This window comes from Taudactylus pleione, unplaced genomic scaffold (genome assembly GCF_031769625.1).
Source record: "Taudactylus pleione unplaced genomic scaffold, aTauple2 ptg000212l, whole genome shotgun sequence".
Lineage (NCBI taxonomy): Eukaryota > Metazoa > Chordata > Amphibia > Anura > Myobatrachidae > Taudactylus > Taudactylus pleione.
In genome coordinates this window covers 5,653,444-5,665,852 of record NW_028284614.1, presented here as the reverse complement: position 1 = coordinate 5,665,852, position 12,409 = coordinate 5,653,444, and the positions used below count along the sequence as shown (strand labels likewise).

The 12,409-nt window shown below is 43.2% G+C and overlaps 1 protein-coding gene across 6 annotated transcripts in view; it reads right to left on the bottom strand.

The window, feature by feature from the left end:
- Nucleotides 1-12,409, bottom strand: part of BICD1 (BICD cargo adaptor 1) — a 215,580-nt gene that overhangs the window by 31,704 nt on the left and 171,467 nt on the right. For all 6 annotated transcript variants that reach the window (XM_088478276.1, XM_088478277.1, XM_088478279.1 and 3 more), the window contains exons 6-7: nucleotides 7,436-7,587; nucleotides 1,184-1,391 (exon numbers count right to left, since the gene is read on the bottom strand). In XM_088478276.1, the coding sequence (XP_088334402.1) occupies nucleotides 1,184-1,391; nucleotides 7,436-7,587 (360 nt within the window). The remainder of the gene's footprint in view (nucleotides 1-1,183; nucleotides 1,392-7,435; nucleotides 7,588-12,409) is intronic.

Here is a 12,409-nt window from a genome sequence, read left to right as displayed (position 1 = left end):
TAAATGGAGCCCATTCGATGGACTAATAATATCACATATTGCATTCCAGTTCCATCAGTATTGGAAACAGTGTCAGGACCTGGACTCATGGCTGGGTTGATCTATGACCATGGCAGGTTGGTCTGCCTTGCTTACATCATCGAGTGAACCGAGCCACAAAATGACCATCTACCAAGTCTCAAAATTACCATCTGTATATTTTCCATAAAGTTCTTGTTAGTTGTGTATATATATATTTATATATATATATATATATATATATATATATACAGTATATACATATATATATAAACAACAAAGTGCGGCACTCGGGGGTCTAATAAATCACAAGTTGTTGGTTCCTAGCAACGTTTCGGGCTCTAATTGCCCATCTTCAGGCTTGATATGTGCAGCCTGAAGGCAGGCAATTAAAGCCCAAAATGATACTTTATTAGACCGCTGAATGCCGTACTTTGTTTGTTGTTATTTTGTTATATCTGTATGTAGCGGGCACCGCGGCAATATATACTCTGGAAGGAGTGTGCTTAATCAAAGGAACTGTGTAAATATATATATATATATATATATACATACACAGTATGACCGGAGGACGTTTCAGTGCTCTCTATACAAGTGTACATTGTTTCTTACAATGGATTGAAGCCTATTCTGATGGTGTAATTTTCAGTGAACAACTAATGAAAATGATCATTGTTATCGGCGACTTGACCATTACAGGAATGTGCTTTTATTCTGTAGACTAGAGAAGCCCCCTCAGGCCAAGTGCCGTTAAAATGTCAAGAGCCTAAAAAACAATGAAACCAATAATCCTGATGTGCAGACTATGGTCAGCCGACTGGGCAGCTATGGAAAAGTCACATCTCTACACTCCCGGAAATATGTATCTTCTGGACATAATTTTATTTCATCCACACCGTCCTTATGAATGTACATAAACCACATAAACATACACATGACCTGATGGCGGTACACCACACATTACATGGTAACGACAATCATTACAAACTCAAGACTGGAAGACAGAAAAAGATGGTGAATACTCTTCAGCTAGTTTTATTGATCTCTGGTTCTGGTCCTGTAAGACAGCTACGTATATGCTTTTCTGTATCAGTGATACTGGCAAAAACTGGCTATGCATCAGAGTGCACAGAAGTGTTGTGCTTGCGGCCGGCTCTGCACTTACTTTGGGGCTGCCGATCTTGCTTTTTCCAATCTTGCTTTTGGTGCGCCAGGACTGCTCGTGGTCGAACTCCAAGTCCTCCAACCGCTGCGTAAGGGCCAGTTTCTGCTGGATCGCCATCCGCAACAGGGAGTTCAAGGTTTTCTTCTCATCCTCTGCGGCCGCCAGTTGCCTCTGCATCTCGTCCAGCTGGGTCACATACTCGTCACACCTGCTCAGGCAAAAAACGGAAAGTAAGAAAAAATGGTGACACTTTATTGGCGTCTCTATGATGGAGAAGACCCAACTTGCCTGTGAAGGAAGTTGGTGGTAGGCTGAAGCACACACTTCAAGGCACTGTAACCTAATTTTTACACATTTTTATTTTTACCCATATGGAGCAATACAAAAAATATATATGTTTGACGGTGGTGCTTCTAATGGTCTATTTAGATTGTTTTTGTATCTATTTCAAACAGAATATCAATAGACCATTTGGAGCACCACCATTAGTGTAGTCCTTCCAGAAAAGATCTTCGCCTATATTTCTCTACAAAAAACCTGCTCTCCACCTACAGTATATGCTTAAATCCCCATCTATACTGCAGATACTTAACTTTTTTGGAAAGGGGTAAGGATGAGAGGTGGGACTGGGAAGCAGAAGGGAACACTAAGGACCACCCATGGTCGTCTGCTCTGTGTACATAAACTCACTACCTCCCCAAATACAGACTATAATGACATACATAATGTATATTGATCAGAGATCATCTACTAGTAAACAGAGGTATTGTTTAAAGCAGTTGTGCCTAATTGTTTGCAATGGAGATTATAGAAAACATTATTTCTACACTGTGTTTACTAGTCCTCATTAGTCTTACACAGTATACTGTACATATATTGTTGTACTCTGTGAGATTGGTGGTCCTTTAATTTACAGCAGTAAGGGAGCCATAATAATTATCCAAAAAAGACAGTGTGTGATATGCGCGTGGAATACCCACAGAGTCCTGTGTCGGGAGCAGCTGAGCGCTAGAAAAACCCAAATTCTCTATTGTGGATAAATGGATATATACAGAGTGCGCAAAGCGCTCACCTATGTGTGCTCTATAGAGTCAGTCTCACGCGCATGATGTTATAATATACTAGAGATGCTCTGTATGGAAAATTGAATAAGGAAAAAGGCAAAAATTTAACAATTAAATATATGTTTCCTGATTAATAAAGATAAAAAATCATAAAGAAATTATAAAAAAAGATAAAATTAAATAATGACCAAAATTAACGCAAAAACACAAAAAAAACACTGGTGGGTGTGCCCCAACGGCTACACCTCTGGTGACCTGGGAGGTGAGTCAGCTCTTTTAGGGAGCAGACTGTCCGTAGTGTACCTATGTGACCCAAGACCCAAGGTACCATATGTAATATAAAAATGTATAATATATAATATTCATCCTTTTTTTTTTAGACATTTTCATATTACATATGGTACCCAGGGCCACGTAGGTACACTACGGACAGTCTGCTCCCTAAAAGAGCTGACTCACCTCCCACGTCACCAGAGGTGTAGCCAGTTGTGGCACAGCCACCAGTTTTGTTTTTGTTTTTGAGTTAATTTTGGTCATCTCTATATCCATTTATTTTTATTTTTATTTAATTTCATCTATTGTTTATTATTTCTTTATGTTTTTTTATCTTTATTAATCAGGAGCATTGTGCTTTTTGTCTAGCATAATAAACATATATTTAATTGTTACATTTTTGCCTTTTTTTCCTCATTCAATTTTCCATACAGAGCATCTCTAGTATATTATAATATCATACGTGTGAGACTGACTCTATAGGGCACACATAGGTGAGAGCTTTGCGCACTCTGTATATATCCATAAGCATAACCTAATTCCTCTTCTTCGTACCTCGCTTCTTGGAGATTGAGAGGGGAATTAAAAAAAGGTGGGTGGGACAAGGCAGTTGATGATGATGAACTTATAATTACGCAAATTATTCGCCAGTTCATGTTCATGGAGGTGGGCGGGGCTTGATGACGCCATTTGTACACGCACACACTCCTTACATGCAGGTTAGCTCTCTTCTAGGAGAACTGACTGCTCTTAGGGAGCAGGGAGAGTAGGGAACCATGTCTAAGAGCTATATTATCCAAGTAACCTGGCCTTCCTCCAGACGTGGTGGAACCGCAAATAGTCCCATATCCGGGGTCAGCACAGGTAACAATTTCCCCTTTTAAGATGTGTTTTTTAAACTACAACAGATGAATATGCACCCAGTAAGGTTACAGTGATGTGTAATACATGGAGCCAAAAAGTCCAATAATTTTTAAATCATCTCATCAATAAAGGGACGCAAATCGGAAAAAAAAATAAAAATAGGAGATCTCCTTTAAAAGACTTACATTAAAAAAAAAAAAAAATTGTAAAAGGAATGGAATTTCAGACAGCCAACGCAATCATGTACAAGTCACTGGGGTTACTGGCTCTGGGACCACTTCATGTTGCTGCGCAGGCCAGCTGAAGTGCCGCTATGGTTCTGTGGGAAGGGAACGTTGCTGTGGAATATTTTTATCCCATGAAAGGAGGTCCATGGAAGTTGATAATGAACTTAAAAAACTCTCCTCTTTTTTTGAAGCACAGAATAGAGGACAGCAGAGCGACAAAGCAGAAGCTCTGCTGCTGGGCGCTTCCCAGGCCGTATCTTATATCGTTACACGTCACATTACATTAGGAATGATTTTGGAAGGACGGTCCTCACTTGCGGGTCTCAAAAGAGTGGCGCTTACATTAAAGTAGTCAGGGTTTCGCTCAAAAATCGGGTGTTCCTGGGCAGACTAAACCTGGGCCTGGCTGCATCTGGGCGGGGTGCGGGCTTATTTTAAGCCGAATTCGCATGCATTAAACGAGGGGGTTTCAGACCAAGCAGATTACAATAAGCATTCATTAATGAATTCAACCAATAATAAAGATACAAAGTGGCATAATTTCTGATAACATAAAATTCTTTTCTCATAATTGAGCCAGTTACCTTAGGTGGGATTTTGTGTTTTTCCTCCGTATAATTATTGCACTAACCTTGCATTGCACGCAGGGGCGTAACTAGGTGTTAGAAGGCCCCATAGCAAACATTTGTAAGGTCCCCTATGTACCACCCAATGGTGAAAAATGTATATAACACATGTAACTTTTGATAAGGAAGATGGGCCCCCTCCTCAGCTCTGGGCCCCATATCAGCTGCATCCTCTTGCACCTATGGTAATTACGACCATGATCTTACTGTAAACTCTCCATCCACTATAAGTTATAGCAGAATGAGTACGTTTTAACCACATTAGAATCAATATATAAGACCTCTAAAGGTTTAACAGAGTCGTAGATCAGGCAGTATTGGCACATTGCGGCTCCTGTCTTATATAGTCCTGATTTCACCAGGCATCCCACAATGCAGAGGAAGGGGTTCAGACACCCCTCAAACACCTGCTATGGGGGGGCAAATCAATTCTATAAAAATGAAGAAAATAATAAAAACACTTGCATTTTCTTTTATGAGCTTTTTAATTAAAATCCCTGAAAATAAATATTATTAATCCAGCTGCTGCAGCCAGACCTTTATCTGTCTCACATCAGCACTGGAGCGCGGTCAATATGTGCCGGCAATTTCAGCAGGATGAAGATCTCTCTCTCTTATAGGCATCGATTTTTGACGGGGAAATAGTTAGCCGTAGTAATACAGCAGAGAACAGGAAGAGCTGCAGACGGCAAAACAGGATAAATGAGACGGAACTTCTGAAGCCGAAGCAGCTAATAAATCAAGCCTGGTCCATTATGTGACCAAATTATTCTCTTACAGTAACACTTCATTATTCTCTAAGTTGGTCAGTAAAACACTGAATGTAACCTGCACAGGGAGCCCATCTTATACAGATATCTGAGGAGAACTTCCATTTTGAGGGCACTGAGAGGGGTGTTTGCTAAGGGGAAGATGTACTAGGCCTTGAAGAGAGATAAAGTGAAGAGAGATAAAGTACCAACCAATCAGCTCCTAACTCATTTAACAGGCTGTGATTGAAAAATGGCAGTTAGGAGCTCATTAATTGGTACTTTATCTCCCTCCACTTTATTTCTCTTCAAGGCTAGTACATAGACCCTTTACTGGCTTCTGTGCTCTACCCAAGGAATGTACTGGATGTGGTGTGGCTAGTGCTGCTGCCCTGGAGCGCAGGGTCTAGGGGGTGGCATGGTTGCTAGTGCTGAAAGCACCGGCACCCAGCTTGTGGGATGCTCAGAGGGCCAACCGGAACCCCCCCCTGTATGTGCCTATGATCCCTGAATGCAAAACATTGTGTGCTGTTCCTAAAGATCCGGCTCTATCCCTGCAAGATGCCTAAACCTGCTCATCCATCCCGAGCCTGTCCTGTGTAGACGCAGATTTTCCTGGCCTCGCAAGGTGCTAGGACCCGGTCAGCCTGCGGTTAGGCTTCACCTACTGCAGTCTGGTTAAAGGGGCAACCATCACGACTGATGGTTGCGATGATGATCCAAAGCTGTAACTTCAGTCGCAGCGCTGGGATCGCAGATGCACCAAGGAGATGTCTGTTTCCTACAGACACTTCCTGCTGCATTTGATTGTACATGGACGGAATTGCACAGTCACTTGTGTGCACCTCTGCAACTCTGTCCATCTCTAATCAGGTCCAGAGTGAGAAGCCAAAGCTCTGCAAGTTAATAATGATGGATCTAGTTTACACATTTGACCCCTAAACTAAAGTCTAAGGCTGGGATGTACTAAAGGAAAAATGTGGTAAAAACCCCGTTCTGCTCCACGGGAGGTTTCTGTCCTCCCTGAGCTCGCTTTAGGACACCTGAGTTACGGTTTGACATTTTCGGGGTTTTTACCGCATTTCCATATGTACTAAGCCCCGGCCACACTTTTATCGGTGCAGAGAGTATATAGAAGCCTATGGGATTCTTACCGCACCCTGCTCCCGACGCTTCGCTACGCTGACACCTCACCGCCCCGCCGTCGCCCATCGCTGGCCCCCACTCACCTGCTCTCCATGGTCGCCGGCCCATGCTCCTCCTGGGTCCTCCTCCTCCTCCTAATCTTCTTCCGGGTGCAGGGAGGAGGAGGAGCCCGGGGCTTCCTGCACAAGTCACCAGCAGGAAGCTCCTGGTGCTCGGAGGGGGCGGGTTCCCAAGGAGACCCCCTCACCTGGCATCGGCTGCTTCGCAAAGGGCAGCTCTTATCGCAAGAGCTGTCCTTTGCGATACTGATCGCATATGTTAATACATATGCTATTAGTAAGGTTGTGGTGACTGGCAGAATGGTCACCGCAACCTTAGTACATCCCGGCCTAAAAATGTGGGCTTATCCATTAAGACATTTCATTATCACCCCTAAATTCTTGTCACACTGACTAAATTCTTGTGACACATCCAGCCTAGATCTTTGACACACAAATGTGTCCCAACAAACTTGGTTGGAATTCACTGCCTTAGACAAAGCAGCCACTGCTTATGAGGGTGGGGCATCTCTATCATGCAGTAGTACAAAGCCATCTCGTTGGGCTGGTTCTCAAGTGCCAGAGATAAAAATAAAACTGGTGCTGATTTGTGGATTTGTACCCAGTCTCTGGGCCAGCGATATGAAATAAATAGACCATTTCTACTTTCAGCTTTATGACTTCCGTCAGATCTCATTAGACAGTACTTGAGTTGCGAGATGAGGTCCTAGTACTTTGCTCAGTAATAAATTGCAGAGAAACTACTCCCGATTTAGTGGCACCGTACCACTGTCCTGGCAAAGGATTTTTGTCCTGAATAGGAGGACAGATGGGACACAGCAATGTATGGAGGAGAGTAATGGGAGTTGAGGGGAGGTCTAGCATATCAAGAGCCTCATGATATTGCACAAGGGTGTAACTACCATAGGTGCAGGGGGTGTGACCTCTAATGGGCCCTCAGCTGGGGGGGGGGGGCATCTTCTCTGTTAAAGTTCCATGTGTTATATAGATTTTTCACCATTGGGTGATACATAATGAACCTTACAAACTATGGGGCCTATAAATATCTAGTTACTCCCCTGATACCTGGTTTTGGGAGGCACAAAGATCAAAGTTAGGGTGCTATGGTTTAATTGTCTTTTAAGTTCTCATAGCACTAACTGCTACATATTGTACTTCATATACCTAAACAGCAGCATAAAGAATTGCACTGTGGAGTAATGATAGAATTCTCATAAATTCAAGATGTAACTCAGCACTGTTACCTGGTGGCAAACATGGCTCTCAGGGATGAGAAGGTGGCGGCGTCCTCTTTCAGCGCCTTCAGCTCGTTCCGCAGTTTCGTCATTGTTTCGGTCACCATGGTCTTCTCATTTTCATATTTATTTTTTAGGTTTGCGAGTGCGACCTCTGCGGTCTGAAAAACACAGTACATACCGATGGGATGTGTGAGGAGAACTCACATGATAATCTTTTTGCATCAGTGTTTAGGATCATCACTTTATTATTCTGTTGGAGGACCCTGCTCTTTCCATCACCAAACTATCATCATCGTCGCCATCATCACAGTTTATATGTATGGTAAGTAACGCATATTATGCAGCGCCGGGCAGTCAGCGCACAATTACATGAGTACAGAGTAAGCAAAATAATCAGATCTGTGGCACAAAAAAGTGGACCATAAAACATAATAGGCACAAGCGAGGTACAGGAAGGTCTCAGACAGAAGACGTAGGATAGAGAGTAATCTGCTTGTGAGAGTTTACAATCTAGAGCAGGGGTCTTCAAACTTGGCCCTCCAGCTGCTGTGGAACTACACATCCCAGCATGCACTGCCACCTTTTTGATATAACAGCATGCTAAAACTATGTGCAGTGCATGCTTGGATGTGTAGTTCCACAGCATCTGGAGGGCCAAGTTTGAAGACCCCTGATCTAGAGGGACAGGAGAGGGGGACACAGTAGGAGCGATGGGACACAAGTGGAAAATGCAGAGGATGCAATCAGTAGTAGTCTAGGAGGGGTGAGGTAGGCAAGAGAGAAAAGGTGGGTTTTGAGAGAGCATTTGAAAGAATGTACAGCAGTTTGGGGAAACAGTCTGGTCAGACAAGGCTGGGAGTTCCATAGGTAAGGAGCAACTCTCTGTGACTGCATCAAATATATTTGGACAACAGATACACTTTAAAGGGCATTTATTGTTTTTGCAGAATCTACAGTATTACAAAGATTGGTTGGTTGATTGATTGGATTTTAGCCATCACTCTAATAGCAATAAGCTGCTGTTCCCTGGTGTAGAGCATCAAGTGTAGTAAACCCAGACCAAATTTATTTTGACAGTGTCAAAAATATAACACCTGAAGCTGAATAATAATCAAACTAGGTTCTCATAATATTTCTGGGGAAGGGTATATTTAATCTGCACAGGAAAATATTTTTGTTACAGTTTTTAATGTAAGACCAACATCTAATGGTGCATACACACGTTACGATCGACAACGATAACAATATCGCTGAACGATTTCCCTGCACCTTCCCTGAGTGTTGGATGATCGATATCGATCATCCAGACACCACCAAGATGGGCCAGTGACCCGCGATCAACGATCGTGGGTCCCTATGTAACCTGGTCGATATCACCCAGTTTGGCCTGCATGCACGGGCGATGGTCGATATCGTTATAGTCCATACGTGCCCGCGCATCGCTGGCCGTTTGTGGGTTGGAAGGTACCAAAAAATGCATGATATGAACGATAACGATATGAATGATATCATTATCGTTCATATCATGCCTTTTTATCGTACCATGTGTACACACCATAAATCTTATTAATAAAGAGGTTTTATTAAAAACAAATAAATCCAATCTATGGATGGTCGGCGGTGCACCACAGGAAAGTACAGTATAAGGTGGGTGTTGAATCATGGAATCGGTACGATTTACCGCCAGACGCAAGACCGGCGGTTGGAATCCCGACAGCGGCTGCCCGACATGGGTGAAAATCCCGATCGTCCCTAAGGTAAGTATAGACTAACCTAATTCCCTCCCCTAACCTTCCCCCCAGTGCCTAACCCTAATCCCCCCTCTAAGTGCCTAAACCTAATCCCCGCTTCCCCGATGCCTAAACCTAAGTCCCCCGGGGTGGTGCCTAACCCTAAGTCCCCCCCGGGGGTGCCTAACCCTAACCCTCCCTCCCCCTAGCTTAGCCCTAACCTCCCGGGGGGGTGCCTAACCCTAAGTCCCCTCCAGGAACCCTAAACCTAACCCTCCCCTCCCCCGCGGCTGATCGGGATGCTGGGCGTCGGTCTCCCGGCGTCGGTAAAATGACAGGTGTCTAGATTTAGACGCCTGTCATTTAACCCTCGCCGGGATAAAGCAGTCGGGAAGCCGGCTGTCGGGATTAGGTCCGCCGGCTTCCCAACTGCATACCTGAATCATCTAACAAATGATTCAATAAGAAAATAACACCTGAGAATTTTTTTGGGTGGTAACCGGAGACCGCAGGGACAGCAGAAGCTGGTGCTCTTTTTTCCTTGTTTCCTTTCTGCACTCAGGGGGTCTCAATCTCTCGTTGCTCTGTCCAATACCACAGGTAAACATAGGCAATATTAAGGGTGTTTTCCCCCAATAGGTTCAGAATACGATTCCTCTTTGAACCTCAATTCTCCCTGTCACATTGTGAATATTATTACTCTGAAATAACTACTGTATAATGCTACATACTATACGGTTTATGCATAGATGCATAGAAAGTAGAATGACTATGCAGATATTATTTATTGCTGGTATTATCAATGTAAGGCACATGATTTACAGCGTACTCTAGGTGCATTAAGTTATTTTAGACATTATCTACATGATATTAGTGACTAAAATTGGGAGACACTATACAATACTGATATAGCAAGGAATTCTATTAAGGCTTAGACCTATGGATTATATTATACAAATCATTGGAGAGCTCATACCGACTATAATTATACGTGGGGAAATTATTGAGATGTGTTGACTTCTGAGAATAATGTACCTTGTACATAGATTGTTTGACTATAAAGAGAACCGGCGGTTTTATGAATGTATAATACCCCGGTATATGTTTAATTTATATAAAGTACAAATTAATGACACAATATATAATTGAAATATTGGTTGAAATAAGTTATTTCACTTATTGTTTCACGATATCCTGATTTTATAAGAAATACAGCAACGGTTGAAAAGTATATTCATTGCTATATGAACAGGATCATTTTTAAAATTATTTTTTTGAATTGTTTTACACTCTAAGAATGGAGATAGGTCTAGATGACCATCTCGGGTGATTTATTCATTTTTTTCCTCCTTCCAAATCAACTAAAGGCAAAAGTCAGATGGGTTAGAGAGAGATTTCTTTCATCTCACTTGTAAAACTCGGGTGAGATAGCAATCTCGAATCAAATCACCATTGGGCCAAATCAGAAATACTTTTCACCTCAAACATACATCTCTCAACTTTACCAAGAATCGGGATGACAAGCTCGGGTGAGATAGGAGTAAACTCTCTGTCCAAATCACTTTTCAAATTCTCCACCTCCTGAGCTTAGAGATGGTCAGAAACATACACAAATCATTGTGATTTGTGTATGTTTCTTTCTGTAAATTGTTAAAATAGGGTTATTTAAAAAAAATAAATAATGTGAGGTCCCCCCCAAAAGATTAACCTGCCCCAGACTTGCCAGCCAGTCCTGGTTCTTAAAATTACAGGGAAAAAATGTGTAGGGTTCCACTGCAATTTAAGAACCAGCACTAGGCAGCAGGGACAGAGCTGTTTTTAAATATATGGAGAAAAAAAATGGCGTGAGGTTCCCCGTATATTTAAATCCAGTTCCGGACCCTTTCTAGCAGGGGGCTGATGCCACAGCCAGGGGTGCCCCTTCACCGGGCCCCCCACCAGCAGCATCAGCCCTGACCGACTACAGCCCAGGCCAGGGATCCCTGGGGAGTTGGGTACCCCCCAGTAAATGGGTCCCCCTCTCCAGGGCACCCCTGGCCTAGACTGATAGCCCAGGGCTATCCCCGCCATCCCTGGGTGGTGGGTTGATAGTGTTTAGTGTTAAAAATAGAATTATCAACATTGTCTTTACAGTGGAACTACAGGTCCCAGCAACCCTCCCCCGCATGCTGGTACTTGGATAACTACAAGTATGAGCATGCAGGGTATTAAGGGCCCGCTGGTACGTGTAGTGTAAAAAAGGACACACACACCGTGAAAATATAGATTTATTACATCCATACACACTCACACATACTCACCTGTTCCCAGATGTTCACGTCCCCTTCTCAACGTAAAGTTTCCAATGGAAGTACCTGTAAAAAAGATCCAATACTCACCTTTTGTCCCACAATGTTCTCCGCAGTAATCCAAATAGGGACCCGGACACACTGTATCAACACGCTACAGCATGTTGATACAGTACGCTAATGACAGGTCAGGGAATGAGCCTATCAGCCTAGGCCAGGGGTGCCCAGGAGAGGGGGACCCCTTTATTGGAGGGGTCCCCAACTCCCCAGGGATCCCTGGCCAGGGCTGACTAGTGGTCAGGGCTAATGCTACAGCTGGGGACGGGACGGTGAAAGGGCTGTGGCATCAGCCCCCTGCTGGAAAGGGTCCGGAGCTGGTTTTAGTGCAAATACATTTTTATTAGTTTATAACAAACAAATTTAACAAAAAAATGTTAGCAGTATATATAAACATCTAAATATAAGACATAAAAAAAAACAATAATAAGGGAGAAAACACAAAATCATACAAAATAGTCTCTAATTAAATCAAAACAAAACCATAGCAAAAAGGAAAAGAAGAGAAAAAAAAATAGAGAGAGAAAAGAAAGAAAAGAGGGGAAATCAGCTCCGAATCCCAGAAAAAGTGAAAGAAAATGCAGTCCGCCAAGTACAAGAGAACCAAATCAGTGCCCAAACCCATTGGCCGAGGACCAGAAGGATCCACATACCATAAGGAGATAATTAATTAGGAGGGGTGAGATGTGATAATATCCCCATAGGTCCCTGAGTCCTTGAAATCCAACCAGCGGAACCAAGTAACCCTGAAAACTGGATAGTTCCCATCCGCAGAAGATGCAAGCGATCGCTCTGAATGAGGGCGGCCACTTACTTTTTTAAGTGCTGCCTTCTGGTTGATCGCTAGGCTGTGGGCTACCACCCACAGCTCTAGCGACCGACCAGGGTTATGGTCGCGATGGTCA